We start from the raw sequence: 20,854 nt of genomic DNA on the forward strand, positions 1-20,854 counted from the left end.
CTTCTTCTCCTCCCTTAAGTGTTCAGCATCTCCTCTTCTCTGGGACAATAACAAGATATCAGTAAGTCTAAAGAATCATCACAGTCAGTTCAAGGCCCTGTGCCAGCCAAGATCAGTCTTCTGTAGACTTGCCTAATGACATACTGGATGGCCCTCAAATTGTGCCACTGTAGGTGAATGCCTACTTTGCCTTCTACTTGGCCTGCCCTGCTTGTAGTTATACATGAGAATGGAGTGGTGCTGGGAGTGAACCAAATGGGATATCTATAAGCTTATCTGTCTAAGATGGTAAAATACACAGGAGGAAGAAGATGAGATCAGTTCCATACAAAGAGTGATGAGTGGTCACATTATACAACTGACGGCTAGGATATATTATTAGCAATATGGGCAGCTAGAGACTGGATAGATAGATTCTTCTTTTTTTGCCATCATCTACTATGGTTTTATATCTGTAAGTATTTTTTTTCCTTGCAGGATGATTGACTGGGTTTCATGGCCCCTAGCAAAGAACATCGATAAATGGATTATCGCCCTGCTGAAGGGTCTGGCTGCAGTGAAAAAATTCAGCATTTTAATAGAAGTCACCCTCTTGAAAATTGAAAAGGTGAGTGCGGTGTCCCTTGTCAGCAACGGACCTCAGCGCCATTTGTAGCCAAGAGGTAGCAGCAGTGAGGCAAGAGCCAGGGAAATGGGAAGTCATGTATTCGCCATTAATGAGGAACCGTGTGGGTTTTGGTCATCTTGGCTTAGCAAAGGCTGGGGAGGGGGGACAGGTGGGACATTTGTATTTTTGCAGAGCCACTATTTGCTGAACATAATGTAGGGATGGTGCGTCAGCGCTGACACAGCACTTCTTCACACCAACTTGATCGTCCATCTCTTCCCCTGAATAAATCCAAAAATGTTTCCCTAAAACAACCAACTCCTTCCCTTCCTCCTGTTTAATAAATTGACAGACTTATTTCTGGGGCCGTTCCAACCTCGTCCCTCTCTCCTTACTGATTTTTCACTATGGTAAGACAATTCACTCCCTCTTGACTAAAATAATTAGGGAAAACATGCACAGCATGGCTCGTGGAATTCTTTTTAGCCCGCTGCTTACATGAGTGTGGGTCTTGTGTTTGTGTTTTGTATGTGTGGGTATATTTGTTTTTTATGTTTATGGGTTTTGTGTGTGTGTGTTTTCTATTTTGTTTGAGTATGTGTGTATCTTTGTGGGCTGGTATGGTGTGCATGTCTGTATAAATAACCAAAGAGAAGAGGTCCAGATTAGAGGTCTGCACGGGAACGGGGATCGCGGGAATCCTGCGGGTCCTGCGGGGTTCCCGTGGGAATCCCCCCAACCCACGGGGATCCCCCTCTGGCCCACGGGACTCCAACGGGGACCCCCCTCTAGCCAACGGGAATCCCACGGGGATGGAAGGCTTTGGAAGCAGGGTTCGTCCATATAATATAATGGACACGTCAGCCTTAGTAAAAGAGGGGGTTAAGTTAATTACCTGAACAGAAAACAAAAAAGGGTTCCACCAAAGAGATTCCACAAGGAAAACAGCAGCGGAAACACAAAAGAAACTGTGGAATTGATGATCCTGTCAGAAGAAATTGCTGCTTTTTATGGGGACGGGTGGGGATGGAGGTAATTCCTTGCGGGGACGGGTGGGGACGGAGAGGATCCTGGCGGGGACGGGTGGGGATGGAAAGGATCCTGGTGGGAACGGGAGGGGATGGCTGGGATTTCTGACCCCGTGCAACTCTCTAGTTCAGATGCTGCAGTAAATATCTTTCTTAAGTGCATGTTTTACTGGTATTCTTTTTGAAGAGGAGTTATTAACATTTTCTGAGTCAAGTTTCACATAATAAACAATTTAACTTAAAGGACCCCCCCCCCCCTCCGTGTTATTTTTTAAAGAGAGCCCTCTTTAAAAAAGAAATGAAGAGTTTGAAGTTAATTCTCAGAAAAATTAACCCCCCTTTTGCAAAACCGCAGCGTGGATTTTAGTGCCGGCCATGGCGGTAACAGCGCTGACACTCATAGTGATTGTCGTAGCTGTTACTGCCAGGCTGGCGCTAGAAACCACGCTATGGTTTTGTAAAAGGGGGGGGAGGGGTAAGTGTTTTAACTTTGTTTATTTGTTTTTGACCCTCTGGGGACTGCCTGGCGCGTGAAGCGCCTCAAGCCCTTCCCAAGGGACGGGGCCTGAGGAGTCTGAGCAAATCAGGTCCTTCCAGATATCCACTTCTGGCAGTCCTGGCAATTGATGGGGGGGCGCCGTTGTCATGTGCGCATTTGTCCGTGCGCGCAGTTGTCGAGGCGCTATTGTCCTACGCGGATTTGTCAGTCTACCATTTCCGTGTATGCATGGGCATGTTAGTATGTGAATGGGAGAGGACCATTTGAAACATGCTCTTATTCATTGACATCACTGTTGCAAGAGAGGTCCAGTGGCATAGTAAGGGGGTGGCGAGAGGGGCGGTCTGCCCCGGGCGCAGCACCCCTCCTCCTCTCCTCCTCCGCCCCCTCAACGCTCCTCTCCTTGCCACGCCTGCGTGCCCCTTGCCTTCCCCCATACCTTTTCTACTTTTCCGGCACAAGGTTGCTGCCCACGTCAGCGTCGGCGCTCTCTCTGATGTCACTCCCAGAACCCGCACTTAGGAAGTGGCATCAGAGGGCGAGCCAACACCAACGGCACGCTGCTCGAGCTGGAGAAGTTAAAAAGGTACGGGGAACGGGAAGGGCGCGCGCGTGGGGGAGGGGAGGGAATCACGAGTAGATCGGAGAAAGTTATAATGCCGCTTTATAGGGCGATGGCCAGACCACACTTGGAATACTGCGTCCAACATTGGTCTCCCAACCTAAAGAAGGATATAAAACTGCTGGAGAGGGTGCAGAGACGAGCAACGAAGCTAATAAAAGGTATGGAGAGCTTGGAATACGAGGAACGACTTAGGAGACTGGGATTGTACTCCCTTGGGAAGAGGAGACTATGAGGGGATATGATCGAGACTTTCAAAATACTGAAAGGAATCGACAAAATAGAGCAGGAAAATAAGTTATTTACAATGTCCAATGTGACACGGACAAGAGGACAAGATCAGGACAAATATCAGGAAGTTCTGCTTCACGCAGCGAGTGGTGGACACCTGGAATGCTCTCCCAGAAGAGGTAATTGCGGAATCCACCCTTCTAGGATTTAAGGGTAAGTTAGATGTACATCTCCTTATGAGTGGCATAAAGTGACATGGGTAAGGGTAAGCTAGATGCACTTCTCCTTATGAGAAGCTCAGAGTGATATGGGGACTAAAACTATGCCAGGGTACACCTGGCGGAGCCTCCGCGTGTGCGGTTTGCCGGACTTGATGGACCTAGGGTCAGTTCCGGGGATGGCACTTCTTACGTTCCTTATGTTCACCTCCCTGGGTGCCTCTCACCCTTACTACGCCACTGGAGAGGCCATTTTAAAAGCGCTTTGCTGTTCTCACTGCTCGCTGGCTGCACTTTAGTTTATTTCTAGCCTATGCTTTTCGCAGGTGTTTGCCAAGTTACTCTATTCCATTGTCCGGGAGCGAGCCTTCGCTGTTCTCAGGTCCATGCTGTTGAGCTTCCAGCACTCAGCCGAGGCATTTCATTTGGTAAGAGTGGCACTGTTTTTCTGTTTATTGGTTGCATTAACGTGGACGATTAGTCTTGTTATTTGCAAGGTTCAACCAGTCTAGGTTTCATAAATCATCTTGTAGGGTCAGATTAGAGAATGACATGGGGACAAATTTTCTCTGTCCCCGCGGGAACTCGTTTTCCTGTCCCATCCCCACGACTTCTTTTCCTGTCTCTGTGCCATCCCTGCAAGCTCTGTCCTAATCTGCACAAGCCTCAAACCCTTTAAAATCATAAGTAGCAACATTCTAGAGCTCAGATTCTGATGTCATAATGCCTCATTCCACCAATGCCTAAGCTCCGTCTTCATCTGCACAAGCCTCAAACTCTTTAAAATCCTAAGTAGCAACATTCTAGGGCTCAGAGTGTGATGTCATAATGCCTCATTCCACCAATGCCTAAGCTCCATCCTCAGCTGCACAAGCCTCAAACCCTTTAAAATCATAAGTAGCAACATTCTAGAGCTCAGATTCTGATGTCATAATGCCTCATTCAACCAATGCCTAAGCTCCGTCTTCATCTGCACAAGCCTCAAACTCTTTAAAATCCTAAGTAGCAACATTCTAGGGCTCAGAGTATGATGTCATAATGCCTCATTCCACCAATGCCTAAGCTCCGTCTTCATCTGCACAAGCCTCAAACTCTTTAAAATCCTAAGTAGCAACATTCTAGGGCTCAGAGTGTGATGTCATAATGCCTCATTCCACCAATGCCTAAGCTCCGTCTTCATCTGCACAAGCCTCAAACTCTTTAAAATCCTAAGTAGCAACATTCTAGGGCTCAGAGTGTGATGTCATAATGCCTCATTCCACCAGTGCCTAAGCTCCGTCTTCATCTGCAGAAGCCTCAAACTCTTTAAAATCCTAAGTAGCAACATTCTAGAGCTCAGATTGTGATGTCATAATGCCTCATTCCACCAATGCCTAAGCTCCGTCCTCATCTGCACGAACCTCAAACCCTTTAAAATTATAAGTGTTCGAGGCTTGTGCGGTTAAGGCAGAGCTTAAAGGAATGGGACAGCAACAAACCTCGCAGGGATGAGGCAAGGAAATTGACTTAAAGAATGTCCCCGTGTCATTCTTTAAGTCAGACGCACAATTAGAGCCATCATATGAGAAGTTCAAAAATAGACTGAATAATTACTTATTTGAGAAATTTGTTATTTGATATCAATTATCTGGCTATATGGTATGGATCATTTTCAGGACTCTTGAACATGCACCACAAATGGAACTTTTTTTTTCTTATCAATTGTAATTTCTTTTCATATTTTTTTTGTAAGCTGCCAAGATGATAGCTATCAGTTAGTGGTATATCAAATGGGAACTTTACAGCAGAATATTATTATAGCTGTTCAATAATCTAATGTAGGGAAAGCCACTGTGAGAATACAAGAAGCTTCAGCCCGTAGGACACATTACAGTATGCAAGCTAGAGTGTCTTACATAAGAATAGCCTTACTGGGTCAAACCAATGGTCCATCAAGCCCAGTAGCCCGTTCTCACGGTGGCCAATCCAGGTTACTAGTACCTGGCCCAAACCCAGGGAGTAGCAATATTCCATGGTACTGATCCAAGGCAAGCAGAGGCTTCCCCCATGTCTTAATAACAGACTATGAACTTTTCCTCCAGGAATTTGTCCAAACCTTTCTTAAAACCTATCCACTCTTTCCACAACCTCTGGCAATGCGTTCCAGAGCTTAACTATTCTCTGAGTGACAAAATATTTCCTCCTATTGGTTTTTAAAAGTATTTCCCTGTAACTTCATCGAGTGTCTCCTAGTCTTTGCAATTTTTGACGGAGTGAAAAATCGATCAACTTGTACCCGTTCTACTCCGCTCAGGATTTTGTAGACTTCAATCATATCTCCCCTCAGCCATCTCTTTTCCAAGCTGAAGAGCCCTAACTTTTTTAGTCCTTCTTCATTTGAGAGGAGTTCCATCCCCTTTATCTTGGTCGCTCTTCTTTGACACTTTTCTAGCGCCACTATGGGCTCCTTTTACTAAGGTGCGCTGGTGGTTACACGCTAACACCTCCATAGAGCTTGCGTTAATATTTTTCATGTAGCGTGGGGTTAGCACGTTCTAATCTTAAGCGTGCGCTAAAAACGCTAGCGCACCTCAGTAAAAGGAACCCTATATCTTTCTTGAGATTAGGAGACCACTGAGGTAAGGTGCAGTGTGTTTTTAAATGTTGGCTGCCATGACAAAAAAAAAAAAAAAATCCAGATATTTAGAGTTGGAATCCGGAGAGTGGCTAGAATAGAATATCCGGTGAGGCTGGTCAGTGCTGGCACTGCCCAAAATCCATTGACAGGGGCTTATATGTTTAGTAGTGGCCTAATTATTTTAATGAAAGAAGAATGCTCCTTTTAATAAATAGCGCTAGAGGTTTATAGTGCGGGCCGGTGAGGTAAATGCTCCGACGCTCATAGAATTCCTATGAACATCAGGTATTTACTTCACCGGCTCGCGCTAAAAACCTCCAGCATCGTTTAGTAAAACCCAATGTTAATGACAATTCAACTATTTAACATTTCTATAGCACTGAAAGGCGTATGCAGCGCTGTACCTTTCTCAATGATTATACTGATGTCATTTAACTTTTAGATCACATCAAATACTTTTATCAAAGCGTTGAATATCTTCTCAAAAGCAGATAGATCTTTCAAATAGATTACCTAATATAACAAGGACACTCAGACTGCCACATGAGTAAGATAACTCAACGCGACTGCATTCCTCATCGATCCTGGTAGTGATTTATCAACGCTTTGTATCTGTGCATATTATAAATATATTTCTATATTTGACTTAGCTTATATTGTTGTTAACGCATCTCCCCTCACCGACCCGTTTCATTTATTTCTTCAGGGTCGGGGAAGATAGTATCTTAGCCTAAGAACATAAGAATAGCCATACTGGGTCAGACCACTGGTCCGTTTCTTGCCTCCACAGTGGCTAATCCAGGCCACAAGCATCTGGCAGAATCCCAAATAGTAGCAACATTCCATGCCACTGATCCAGGGCAAGCAGTGTATGGGATATAGTTCTGATCACCCTAGTGGGATTGCATCTCTGTGTACTGTATACAGTGGTATAAAACCCAGACTGACTTAGCGTGTCTCTCTTGAGGTGGTATATTAGGGTCACTCTAATTATTTATTGCCCCTTTTACCCACGGATAAAACAGGGAAAGGGGATGGAAATTTTCTGTGGTTACAATCAAAGTGGTTTACATACATCTGGAACAGTCTACCAACTCGTCTGTGGCAAATTCCCACACACTGTCTACCCAAAAAGCATTCCCACAAACTACCCAAAAAGCATTCTTCACAATGCGCAACTTACGAAAAATAAGGAAATTCTTCGACAAAGAACACTACAGGATCATTGTTCAATCCCTGGTACTAGGACTTGTGGACTACTGCAATATCCTATATTTACCATGTCCTACAAAAATGATCAAAAAACTACAGACCATTCAGAACACGGCTCTCAGACTAATCTATTCCCTCGGAAAATATGACCACATAACTAACGCCTACCTAGACTCACATTGGCTACCGATCAGAGCCAGAATCCAATTCAAACTATACTGTCTAATCTTCAAAGTACTCAACGGTACAGCACCTGCCTATCTAATCGATCGCCTACACCGAAACCTTCCACCCAGAATAAGAAGAACACTGACACCATTCTCATACCCACCACTCAACGGCACTCATCGTACAAAGCTTTACGATAACCTCATAGCAACGCATGCAGCAAAACTCGAACCCTCCATAACCAGATTGTTAACCTCAACATCTGACTTCAAAGCATTCCGCAAAGAACTCAAAACGCTACTTTTCAAAAAGCATATTCAAAACACCTAATCTCCTCTTCCACATACACCGACCAGGTTACCCACTCCCTGACACCATATCCTCAACCGACCAAAAAAAACAAAAACAAACCTAATTCATCCTACCGATTCATATTACCTACCAACGCCTGGAAAAAGATTTGATATGTAATGTAATATAACTGCTTTCATCCAATGTTACCAGGTCTATACTCATTCTGTAACTATGTCTTACCCTAAATGTCACGTACCCTCCTGGAAATGTCCAGCTTCTTCTTATGTAATCCGCTTTGAACCGCAAGGTACAAGCGGAATAGAAATCACTAATGTAATGTAATGTAATGTCTTTTCAAGAAAAGACTAAGGACATACCTTTCCCCTTCTAGTTACGTACACTATCTGCGGTCTACCACTTCCCATTTATTACTCCCTCCAACCATGAACTATCTATGTTAAATCTGCTCACTTCTAATTTGGAATCACAAATGCAGTCGTTGGTGTAAGCCGCAAAGATTCCCCATCAAAAATTGCAGGCTATAAGGAGCTGCATTGCATATTATATAGAGGTGCTTATTTTGTACTTGAAACAATGGAGGATTAAGTGATTTTAGAAAACAAAACAGAACTGCAGGGTATAGAAATTTATTAAAATAACAAAAAAAATATATTAAAAATAAGACAAATACATAAACATTAAAAAACCCCAAAAACTGGTCCTAATGTTCATACGGACCTGACACGGTCCGTGTTTCGAAGAAACACTTCTTTCTCAGGGGTCCTAGAATAGAATCAGGTGGTTAGAATATCAGAGAACCAGACTGGATGAAAAAAACAAAATAAAAAATAAGCATGGAGGTAACCTGTGTAGAGTCACAAGGAGCATGTGTTTTCCTTCTAGCTTCTCCCACACATTCCCAGACTGGTGGCAGCTCTCTCCCATGAAAATTCCAAGTCCGGAGACAGATGTCTGGGGCAGTTGACTGAGCTGATCCACTGCATGATCTTTCGCTTTTCTGGGTTTCCTGATCTATATGAACCGGTCATGGATACAATAAAAGTAAGATATATTAGCCCATCTAAGGAAATACTTTTTTTACAGAAAGGGTGGTAAATGCATGGAACAGTCTCCCAGAAGAGGTGGTGGAGACAGAGACTGTGTCTGAATTCAAGAGGGCCTGGGGATAGGCACATGGGATCTCTCGAAGAGAGGAAGAGATAATGGTTACTGCGGATGGACAGACTAGATGGGCCATTTGGCCTTTATCTGCCATCATGTTTCTATGTTTCTATAATCATAAAGTTCTATGACAACACAATGCAGGTGTAAAGAGCTTTAGCCTATAGGAAGAGGAGATGCAAATGTTAAGAGCCTTAGCCAATAGGGAGAGGAGGAGATAGTGGATGCTGCGGATGGGAAGTTTGGCCTTTATCTGCCATCATGTTTCTAAGTTTCTATAACCATAGAGTTCTATGACATCACAATGCAGGTGTAAAGAGCCTTAGCCAATAGGAAGAGGAAGAGATAGTGGATGCTGTGGATGGACAGACTGGATGGACCATTTGGCCTTTATCCGCCATCATGTTTCTATGACTGTTGACTATCCTGTAACAGAACAGACACTTTTCACAAATGTGATTTTCGTAAATGCATTGTTTTATGGCTTAATTTTAGGTACTGTCTGGCAGTAGTAGGATTTTTTTGCTTTTGCTGCGTGTGGTGTGGGTGATAGAAAGTGGTAGCATTTGTAGTCTTACATAGTAACATAATAGATGACGGCAGATAAAGACCCGAATGGTCCATCCAGTCTGCCCAACCTGATTCAATTTAAATTTTTTAATTTTTTCTTCTTAGCTATTTCTGGGCAAGAATCCAAAGCTCTAACCAATACAGTACTTGGGTTCCAACTGCCGAAATCTCCGTTTAAACCTACTCCATCCCATCTAAACTCTCCCAGCCATTGAAGCCCTCCCCAGCCCATCCTCCACCAAACGGCCATATACAGACACAGACCATGCAAGTCTGCCCAGTAACTGGCCTTAGTTCAATATTTAATATTATTTTCTGATTCTAAATCCTCTGTGTTCATCCCACACTTCTTTGAACTCCGTCACGTTTTCCTCTCCATCACCTCTCTCAAGAGCGCATTCCAGGCATCTACCACCCTCTCCGTAAAGTAGAATTTCCTAACATTGCCTTTGAATCTACCACCCCTCAACCTCAAATTATGTCCTCTGGTTTTACCTTTTTCCTTTCTCTGGAAAAGATTATGTTCTACGTTAATACCCTTCAAGTATTTCAACATCTGAATCATATCTCCCCAGTCTCTCCTTTCCTCTAGGGTATAGACATGAGAGCCAAAACACTTAACCACCAAATATAGGCCTAGCAGAATGGCAAAATACTACTACTACAACAATTACTATTAATTATTTCTGTTAATTATAACAGGCTGTGGGGTGGTTGGTAAGCTCAGTGGCAGCAGATGTAGGATTATCAGATGTCCAGATTTCCCCGGACGGCTTGTCAAAACCCGGCACTTTGTCCGGGTTTTGAAAAGTTTTCCAGGTAGCAGCGACGTCAGGACGGCATCTGCACATGCGCGGATGCAACGCGGTGACATCACGTACCTGCGCGCATGCACGCTACGTCATGTCACACCAGTGCTTGCGCAGACGCCCTCCCGACAAGCGACCAGGTTGAGGGGGCGGGGCTGGAGGCAGAGTGGAGCGTGACTCAGGCGGAACGGGGTGTGACTCGGATGGAATGGGGGCGGGCCTGGGGGCGGGGCCATAGGTCCGGATTTTCATTCCCGAAAATCCGGTGACCCTAAGCAGATGCTTGTTTCTGAGGCTCCTTTGCCTCTGCCACAATCTCCTCCCTCCCCCGCTGACCATGTGAAATGGAGCAACGCAGCTAGAAATTGTGAGCGCTGAGTTTGGAGAGCATGCTGACCAGGTGGATAGGAAAAGGGAGTGAAATGAAAAAGAGCCAAATCACTGACTAAGTTTCAAGTTTTCAAGTTTTATTAGGATTTTATATACTGCCTATCAAGGTTATCTAAGCGGTTTTTACAATCAGGTACTCAAGCATTTTCCCTATCTGTCCCGGTGGGCTCACAATCTATCTAACGTACCTGGGGATATGGAGGATTAAGTGACTTGCCCAGGGTCACAAGGAGCAGTGCGGGGTTTGAACCCACAACCCCAGGGTGCTGAGGCTGTAGATCCAACCACTGCGCCACACACTCCTCCAATAATACCAGAAGGCTGGAGGGATGAAAGACAGTCAGCGGTGCAAGCTGGAAGCAGCAAGCTGCAGGCAGGAGAATAGCAGGAACCATAATATAGGGTTACCAGATGTCAGGAAAACCAAGACATGTCCTCTTTTTTGAGGACTGTCCGAGTGCCCAGCTGATTTTTTAAAAAAATGGGGGAGTCTGTCCAGGTTTAGCCAGCTCTCCCGATTCCCCCACCTATCTCCTCCCCGGGCCCAGCTGCTGTAATTCAATCTTTATTCATCCAACGACTCAATGACTCGACAAGCACACGTTTCGGCCCAACAGGCCTGCCTCAGGAGACTTAAGAGCCTCCAACAGTAATGCCAATGAATCTTTGACTAGTGCTTCCACTCAAAAGGTGTTGCCAAACTCCAAACAAAAATCAACGAGAGATGTCATGCAGAATTGCTTGTAACCAAGTACTTGACGTCAGGCAAAGTGACGAGCGTCCTGCTCCTAAAAAGTACACTCGTCACTTTGTCTGACGACAAGTACTTGGTTACAAGCAATTCTGCATGACATCTCTCGTTGAGTTTTGTTTGGAGTTTGGCAACACCTTTTGAGTGGAAGCACTAGTCAAAGATACATTGGCATTACTGTTGGAGGCTCTTAAGACTCCTGAGGCAGGTCTGTTGGGCCAAAACATGTTCATGTCAAGTCATTGAGTCGTTGGATGAACCATTGTGTCATTGGATGAATAAAGATTTTTATACCATCAGATGAGTTGGAGGATTGGACAATTCCATTCTGTCTTTTGCGTCCCTCTAAAGTACAGCATGCGCAACCGCACACTGTTCTTAAGGTGGCCATTCATCATTCCTGAATCTGTGTAGGAGGCTATGCCACTGGAAATACTGCTTAGTGAAATCAAATGAAGCTACGATTACGTTCTTAAGTACGAGTTGTTCTTAAGTCGGGTGTCTGTAACTCGGGGACTGCCTGTACAGAAGATTATTAGTATTCATTGGGTTCTCGGGGGTGTGGATAAGGACCTTGAAAGTTGTTTTTTTAGAGGGGGATGCATAAAACTGAATGTTTGCCTATGATGCTTAATACCCTTGCACGGGCTCTCTGTTCTGGAGAAATTCTCAGCCATGCCCCCCCCCCCCCCACTTGTTTCAGTGCACCGAGAAAACAAGGCTTCTGAAAATCGCATGGAGCCAAAGTGCGTAAAAGCTTTCACAGATGAATACGTTCTTCTTTGGTTTTTTTCTCTCGTAGGCCCTTCCAGTTCCCAATGAAGACAGAATCAAACAGCTGCTGGGTCAAAATGGTTGGACCTCCCAGAAGAGTGAGCTGGGCCCCTTCTTCCCGCGACTCATTTCAAAGTCCGACACAGGCAAGATCGGTCTGGTGAACTTGGGGAACACCTGTTACATGAACAGTGTCCTTCAAGCTCTCTTCATGGCTCCCGAGTAGGTTCCTTGTCTAATATGCTTGTGCAAACGTTTCCTTTCGCAAGCCCGCAAACAAAGCTGCATGCACAAAACCTGCACCCATCTCTTCCATTCCAGATTGGACAAGTGTTTGGATAATTGTTTTTGAAAGAGCAACAAACGAGAGGCAGAAAGATGCAACATTCTATTTTCCGAGGGCTTTCCATTTCTCCCTTTTGTGTAAAGTTTTGTGGAGTTTAAATTCCAGAGAGAACCAGCGTTTGATCCGAAGCTATGAGTCTTTATTCATAACTACCAGTAGATTTTCCCTCCTCCCAGCTTCGTCATCGTAGCAGCGGTCCTTTGCTAGTGGTGAGGTGCCAGGGAACCTTCCAGAACCCTGCAGTCATGGACCCTTGTGTCGCTGTTGTACAATGGCCGGGACTTTCTTCCCCCAAGGGCGGTGGATGCTATCCTGCCGTGTCTGTAGCTGCAGGCGTATTGGGGAACAAATCAGGTCTACCACTGAACCGCTGGGCCTCGCTTTGATGTTGTAATCATAAAGAACGTTCAGTTCCTGGTTAAACGACAGGAACTACCAGATGAACGTAGCGATGTACATTAAACACACAAGAGACAGTCCCTGCTTGAAAGAGCTTATATACCGTTTCTTGTGTGTTTAATGTACAGCACTGCATGCATTTGGTAGCGCTAGAGAAATAATAAATAGCAGTCGTTAACTTTAGCCTCCTGCCAACAAGCAGTGTCAATTGGCTACACAAATGGCACCAACACGAAGCATTACAAAACTTTATGATTTTTCCAGCCTTTCATGCAGGTGCCTCGCTCTTTATTTGTCTGCTTAACCAGCCAGTTGCATTTTCTCCATCTCTCCTTTACATTTTGGTTGACTATTCTGATTTGTGTTGGTCTTTGGGTATCCCTTTGCATCATCAAGCAAATTCAGTTTCTCTTTATGCAGGGACCATTGTTTGAAATAAAGATTAATCATTGGTTGACAAGACACCTCCCTTGCCTTTTCTTTGTTTGACTGACTTTATGCAGTGCCAGAAGTTTCTTTACCGTCTTTGGTGAGGTGTTATGGTAGCTCTGAGTTATGCATTTTTTCCTGGCTGAAGTTTGATTTGGCGATTTTGATGTTTCTCACTATGTCAGAGAATCAGGCCATTGGCTTCAAGTGTTGCTTCTCATGCCATTGAAAGATGTCCAGCAAACCACCACAGGGATTGTATCAGATGTCTGGGGATAGAGCACAGTTCTCCTGGTTGTGCCTTCTGTGCTAAGATATTCACCTAGTGCTATAAATCTTCAAAGATTAAAGCTTCTTTGACACGGTGACAAAATTAATCACTGTTCCTATCCCCATGGATAACCGCGGGAAACCACCTCCATGTCATGCTTTAAGAAGAGAGGGAAGAATCAGAGTATGAATGGGCACAGCCACTGACCCTCAAGCCTTGCATTGAAGAATGCTGGTATAGAAGGACTGAGGTTGAGAAACAAAAGAATGATATGGGATGGTTTCCTGCGGTTATCCGCGGGGACGGGAATGGTGATGAATTTTGTCACCGTGTCATTCTCTGTTCTTGACCTCTTGAGATCTACATCAAAGTCTAGTGCACTTCTGTTGGCTCTGAAGATTTCAGTGTCAAATAAGTCATAAGTTGCATCATTCATTGACCATCTCTAGGCATCAAGGGATCTGGGAAGACGATTAGGAGACAGATTCTTCCACATCAGGTTTATCCTCAATGGGACACCACTTTGAGAGTCATTTGGAGACACTGGGCTTGAAGTCAAGAACAGGGAGGTTGAGACCACTGCATTTTTCACTCCCAAATGGCTTCAAGTGAGTTGGCTTTGGCACTGAGGCCATGGCACTGTGGTTCTACTCCAGTGTTGTCTATACCAAGCCATAGCTGATTAGCTTACTGTAAAATCTGATTTGCTCAAGACCTTGCGACTACACACAGTCAGATTTCATAGTAAGCGAATAGACAAGAAAGCAAGCGGCTCTATTTTACAGAAATAACTGCTTGCCCCCATTAAAACATATTCTTCTGCCTTTTTGCAGTTTATTGCTTTCCCCATTTTTTTTTTTTTTGGAAGACAACTTTTAGCTAGGGATCCTCATGTTTGTGAATGATCGATCCTGCTTGACAATGGAGAAAACTAACCCTTTCTCCCTCCCAATATTTAACCTATGTAGCTGGTGTTTCTCTTAAAATTCCAGCTATAGCATTCCGGGATATAACAGGATTTTAAGCATCAACTGTTGTCCTGATATTGTCCTCAGATAATCATCCAGTGAACTTAGGACAGCTTTTTTTGCTGGTGCTGGTACTGAATATCGCAAATATCCAGGTCAAATCTGACTCTGCCCAGAGAATAGTTAAGCTCTGGAATGCGTTGCCAGAGGATGTGGTTTTAAGAAAGGTTTGGACAAGTTCCTGGAGGAAAAGTCCTGTTATTGAGAAAGACATGGGGGAAGCCACTGCTTGCCCTGTATCGGTAACATGGAATATTGCTGCTCTTTGGGTTTTGGCCAGGTACTAGTGACCTGGATTGGCCACCGTGAGAACGGGCTATTGGGCTTGATGGACCATTGGTCTGACCCAGTAAGGCTATTCTTATGTCTGGACTTTCAGTTGCATTTAACTGGATAATGCCACTGAAAATCCAGGTATGGCACCACTGAGTGGGAGGAGCAACTTCTGTCTGGTTAAGACCCGCTGAATATCGGAGCTAAATGAAATCCTGCAACAGGCATTCTCCTTCCACAGCAAAATGCATTCCTCCGTCCGCCCCATGTTTTGGAGTTGAATTTCTTAAGCTATTACACAGGACTGAAGGGACCAGAGGTCCTGCACTTGCTCAGAAAAATCTTCTAGCCTTTTCTAAGCTGTGTGAGAAACTCTCTGTCTGTGCCATCGAATGAAGTCATCCACTTACGTGGCTGAGTGTCCTGCTTTCCTCGGCCATGGAAATGGTGAAACATTTGGGGCTATCTGATCTAGGGTATTTTTTTCTTACACTGCAAAAATGTTTGGGATAGCTTGGGATATAAGCCATATGGCAATTTGCTTTTTCCATGCATAGTATTTTTGCATATCGACATGTATCCGAACAGAGATGTTGCATAATGGCTCATTTTTCTCTGTTTAAGCTTCAGACGGTCAGTGCTGTGTTTAAGAGAAAGCGACTCTCAGCCCTTGATGGTGAAGCTCCAGTGGCTGTTTGCCTTCTTGGAGCACAGTCAGGTATGTGTTTCTCTGTTTCCGTGCTGGTGGATGCTCTGATGGGTCCTACTGGATTGTGCTGGGTCAGTGTTCTTTTTTTTTTTTTTTTTTGGAAATGTGTTTATTAAAGGATCAATGCATACGAGAAAATACAAAATGCAACCATCCAAGAAAAACATCAGATACACATTCTTAGACTCCTGCTTGCTCATCTTAGTAGAACAGAAAATTGCATTTATGCATTGGGTTTCCAAACGGGGCAGAGAAAATTCTTAGGCAATCAAAATAATTTGATCTGTAGCTACTGGAAATTTATTTGCTGTTGACAGAGTACTGTTCCAACAATGCATTTGAAACCTGGTCTGATCTAATCCTCTTAGGCTAGAGATGTAAATTTCTCAGAAATTTTGAATTTGAGGGAATGAAAGATGGGAAAAATTTACTGGTATTGGGATTCTGCCAGGTACTTGTGTCCTGGATTGACCACTGTTGGAAATCCAGTAGGACTCTTCTTACGTTCTTATGATTGGTAATATGGAATGTTGCTACTATTTGAGATTCTGCATGGAATCTTGATACTCTTTGGGGGTTCTTGAATAGTTTATTTTCAAGTTTATTTAAAATTTGTTTGATCGCCCTCTCATATATTCAGGGCGATGTACAATTCTAAAAATAGTTTATAACAATACACAGGAGAACAAAAAGTTTATAGAACAAATACATGACTTTCAAAACAGACGAGACCAGTAGGGTAAGTAGGATAGAAATACAATAATTAAAGACAGATGAGACAATCAAGGAAAATTACACGAGGGTTTTTTTTTTTTTTTTTTTTAAATAAAGGTGGATTTTGGTTTGTTTTTACAATGTCTAGCAGTCAAATGCATCTTTAAAAAGAAAGCATTTTAACTGACTCTTAAATCTGTCAACGTTTCTTTCCTCCCTTAAGTAGATTGGCAAGGAATTCCACAATTGAGGGGCCACGACGGAAAAAATATATTGTCTTTGTGTATTAATGGTTTTAAGTGATGGAACGGTTAGCAGATGTTGGTCATTAGACCGAAGAATTCTAGTGGGGGTGTGGGGAATTAGAATCCTGTCGATGAAAGCTGAAGATTTAAAGAGTTGGGCCTTAAATGATAACAGACATATTTTGTAAATTATTCTATGCGATACTAGGAGCCAATGAGATTTTTAAAGAAGCGGCGAGGCATGGTCGAACTTTTTTGCATTCATGATAATTTTAATAGAAGCGTTTTGAATTGCTACTATTTGGATTTCTGCCAGGTACTTGTGACCCAGACAAAGAAAGTTAACCCTGATTTCTCCACAAAAGAGAACCAACCAAAACAAAAGACTTGCAGAGAGTTGATGTCCAAGATGAAGGCTTTTTTTAAATGAGTGGACACCTGGAACGCTCTCCCGGTGGAGATTGCTGCGGAACCCACCGTTCTAGGATTTAAGGGCAAGTTAGATGCACATCTCCTCAAAAGATGCATAGAAGGATACGGGTGACTAAGTTTTCGCTAGGTTACACCTGGATGGGCCTCCGTGTGAGCGGATCACCGGACTTGATGGACCCAAGGTCTGATCTGGAGATGGCAGTTCTTATGTTATGTTCTTATGAGTAAATAATCCACATAAAAATGTCTAGGGCCTGAACCACTGGAAACAAATGAACCACACATGGTCCGTGTTTCGACACTATTGTCTTCTTCAGGAATCCCTGTAGGTTCTAAAAGCAGGCTTGTGGATTAAATATAAGAACAGACGAAAAGATCTCTGCGCTGATGAGGTAAACTCAGAAGCAAGTCTTTTTGTTTCGGTAGGTACTTGTGACCTGCATTGGCCATTATTGGAAGCGGGATACTGGGCTAGATGGACCATCTAGCCTACCAGTATGACTATTATGTTTTTATGAGTAGCAGTGTGATACATGGTATATATAGATACTCCATTTATTCAATAATGTTTTGCGTGAACAATTATGACGAAATCTAGTGCACAAAGGGGCTAGATTCTCAAAAATCTGCGTTAAAAACCGATGGGCCGCTGTCACAGTCATTATTGTAGCGATTTGCAAAAAAGCGAGTTATTCTCCAGACAATGCTCATGCAAAAGAGGTTGGCGGAGAGTAGCAAAGATTCACTAAATCTGCATGTGCCCTTCGCTGGTGATGGCGATAGGCATATGCGCAGAATAAATGCAAAAAAAACCCCAATGCCCAAAAAACCAAATCGAGCTGCTGAAGTCAAGCAAGCTCCCACCTGATACCCCCCTGCAGTGGGAAAGATGTCTACTCCCTCCCGCTGCCAAGCAACAACCCCCCGAACCCCACCTGACAGTGGGAGAGATGCTCACTCTCTCCTGCCGCCACACAACCCCCCAATGCCTCCTTCAACCCCCCCTCCCCCTTACTTACAGGCTGGCCAGAGGGATGCCTACTGACAGTAAAATAACCACCCTAGGCACAGTGGTGTAACAAGAATAGGTGGCATTGGGGATGGTGGCGCCTCCCGCATCCTCCTCTCTGCCCCCCCACGCTACACACGTGCCCTCCCTTCCCACCCCGTACCTCTTTAAATCTTCACCAACACGAGCAATTTCTCTGGCTTGCTGCTTGCCCTGACTTTGCTTTTCCTCTGATATCACTTCCTGGCCCCGCGACCCGGAAGTGATTTCAGAGGGAGCCAGGCTGGCATGAGCAGCAGGCCAGAGTAGTTGCTCGCGGTGATGAAGATTTACAGAGGTATTGGGGGGCGGGGAAGGGGTGGCACAAACATGGCTTGGGGGGGGCAGAGAGGTGCCAGCGAGACGGTGCCCGGGGCAGTCTGCTCCCCTCTTACTACGCCACTGCTTTTGTACCACAGTATGTCAACTTGTTTGTATCAGAATGTGAGGAGACATTCCTAAATATGTACCATAGCAAGCCCTCCAGATATTACCAGTACATAGAACAGATGATATGTTCGTAATTTGGACAGAAGGAGAACCTTAAACATTTCTAAACTCTTTCAGTGCATCCCATCTCACAATCAAACTCAAAATGGACCCTCCATGGAATGTATCAATGTTTTTCAGACACTACAGCCTCAATTTGCAATGGTTATTGACAAACACTGTATACAGGAAACCAGTTGAGAGATAAAGTTGCATTCATAGTTCCAGTTTCCATCCTCAGCACATTTCTAAAAATCTATTATACACCGCAAAGCTACAAGACACCACCACATTTGCTGTGACTCACAAGTCAGGAATAAACACCATAAAGCTCTAATTAGAACCCTTTAAAGCAGAGCTTCTCAACCCTCTCCTGCAGGCACACCTAGACGGTCCACTTTCCAGGATTACCACAATGAATACGTGTGAGGTAGATTTGCATACAAAGGAGCTCCAATATAGGCAAACGTATCTCATGCATATTCACTGCGGTAATCCAGGTGTGCTTCCAGGAGAGGGTTGAGAAGTGCTGCTTTAAACAAAATGGCTGCCGCCCCAAAATCAAGTCCAAGAAAACTGCCTCCTTCCTCAAAACACCTGGGGGAAACCTACTGCAGTATTAGGAACATAGTAAATGGAGGCAGATAAAGACCCCCTCAAAAAAGTGGAGGTGGAGAAGCACAGAACCAGCGGGGATATTTGCTAGATCTCTATGTTTTGTTGCATTTTCAATAAAAAAGATTTACCGTAAATGTGACAAGAGTTTAAGTGGAGTAGTTTCATGATATTTTCTGGATTCTTTCTATACTTTCCTTCCTATTTTGTTTGTAGTATAAATGCTGCTGCCTTCTCCCCTTAGGGGACAATTTTTCAGAGGGCTTTCTGTGGGATTTTAGCTGCAGAATGCCCCTCTTTAAAAAAATGTCCATCCTTCCAAATCCATGGGGAAGAGGAGTGGAGCCAGGATCAGTTGGCTGAAGTACACACTGGGATAAAATCCCGGCACGTACTTTACCCCTGCGCGCTTTGCACCTGCAGCACTGGATGGGGAACAAAAGCTCCCCATTATACTAAGTAAAACACTCCTAGTTGTATCTCTTTTTTGGTGCATCTGTCCACCCTGTCCTCTGCCCTCAGTTCACAATACTGAAGCAGGCCCTGGCACCCGCTGAGCTTGTGCTGGCTGAATTACAGCGCCACGTCGGCCTGCGTGCATCCCTCTTTTTGGTTGCTATTAGAGAATGACACAGGGGAAAAAATCTGTCCCCGTCACTGCACCGTCCCCGGCCCACTGTCCCCTTCACTGCCCTGTCACTGCCATTCCCTTCACCGCCCTATCACCGTCCCCGCAACATCCATACAAGCCTCAGTACTGCAATATTTAGCTTATTCCTTCCTTATAAATCAAAGTTCTGGCTGCTGAACTGGAGAAAGAGATGTTCAGCTGGCAGGGCTTTGTTTATAAATTTTTATCAACACAACTAATATACTACTTTATCCTGAAGAAATGAAAAAAAAAGAAATATAATTTTTTTTCTACCTTTGTTGTCTGGTTTCTGCTTTCTTCATCTTCTCATTCAATTCCTTCCATCCACTGTCTTCCATCCATCTTCTCTCTGCGACTTCCATTTGCTCTGTTACTGTGCCTCTCCCTTTCTCCCCCCCTTCCAAATTGGTCTGGCACCCATCTTCTTCCCTCCGCTCCCCCCATAGTCTGGCATCTCCACACTCTCTCTTCCCCATTTCCCTTCAGCGTCTTCTCCCACTCTGTCTTCCCCATGTGCTTTCAGCGTCCTTCTCCCCACTCTGTCTTCCCCATGTGCTTTCAGTGTCCTTCTCCCCCCTCCTCTGTCTTCTCCATGTCCTTTCAGCGTCCTTCTCCCCCCTCTGTCTTCCCCATGTCCTTTCAGCATCCTTCTCCTCCCCTCTGTCTTCCCCATGTCCTTTCAGCATCCTTCTCCCCCCCTCTGTCTTCCCCATGTGCTTTCAGCGTCCTTCTCCCCACTCTGTTTTACCCATTTCCCTTCAGCATCTTTTCCTCTCCACCCCACATTTCCTCCTCTCTGCCCCTTACCTTTGTGGCACTTTTACCCCCCTGACAAACCTCCCTGCCCTTTACCTGTGGCCGGCGATGTCTAAACTGCCTTCTTACAGCAGTTGGAGCATTGTAGTTGCATATGGCTGCCATAAAGGTCATCTCTGCTGCAACTTCCGGTTGCATCAGAGATGACCTTTACGGCAGCCACACGCAGCTTCAATGCTCCGGCTGCTGTAAGAAGGCAATTTAGACTCGCGGCCACGAAGGTAAGGGGCAGGGAGGGAGAAAGGGAGCTGTTTCAACCAGTGGCGTACCTAGCATATGTGACATCCGAGGCCCATCATTTTTTGACGACCCCCCCATATGTATGAAAACATGATTTTTAGTAACAATCCACACGTCACACATGAGTACCTAGAAAAAGGCAGCATCTTACATACTGCAATGAGCAATACAACATC

At 44.5% G+C, this 20,854-nt stretch overlaps 1 protein-coding gene across 3 annotated transcripts in view; it reads left to right on the top strand.

Moving 5' to 3' along the window:
• The window catches only part of USP35 (ubiquitin specific peptidase 35), a 51,061-nt gene that overhangs the window by 21,748 nt on the left and 8,459 nt on the right, over window positions 1–20,854 (top strand). For all 3 annotated transcript variants that reach the window (XM_033947727.1, XM_033947729.1, XM_033947728.1), the window contains exons 4-8: window positions 478–607; window positions 3,532–3,633; window positions 8,400–8,558; window positions 12,001–12,194; window positions 15,343–15,436. In XM_033947727.1, coding sequence (XP_033803618.1) covers window positions 478–607; window positions 3,532–3,633; window positions 8,400–8,558; window positions 12,001–12,194; window positions 15,343–15,436 — 679 coding nt within the window. The remainder of the gene's footprint in view (window positions 1–477; window positions 608–3,531; window positions 3,634–8,399; window positions 8,559–12,000; window positions 12,195–15,342; window positions 15,437–20,854) is intronic.

Source organism: Geotrypetes seraphini, chromosome 6 (genome assembly GCF_902459505.1).
Source record: "Geotrypetes seraphini chromosome 6, aGeoSer1.1, whole genome shotgun sequence".
Taxonomy (NCBI): domain Eukaryota; kingdom Metazoa; phylum Chordata; class Amphibia; order Gymnophiona; family Dermophiidae; genus Geotrypetes; species Geotrypetes seraphini.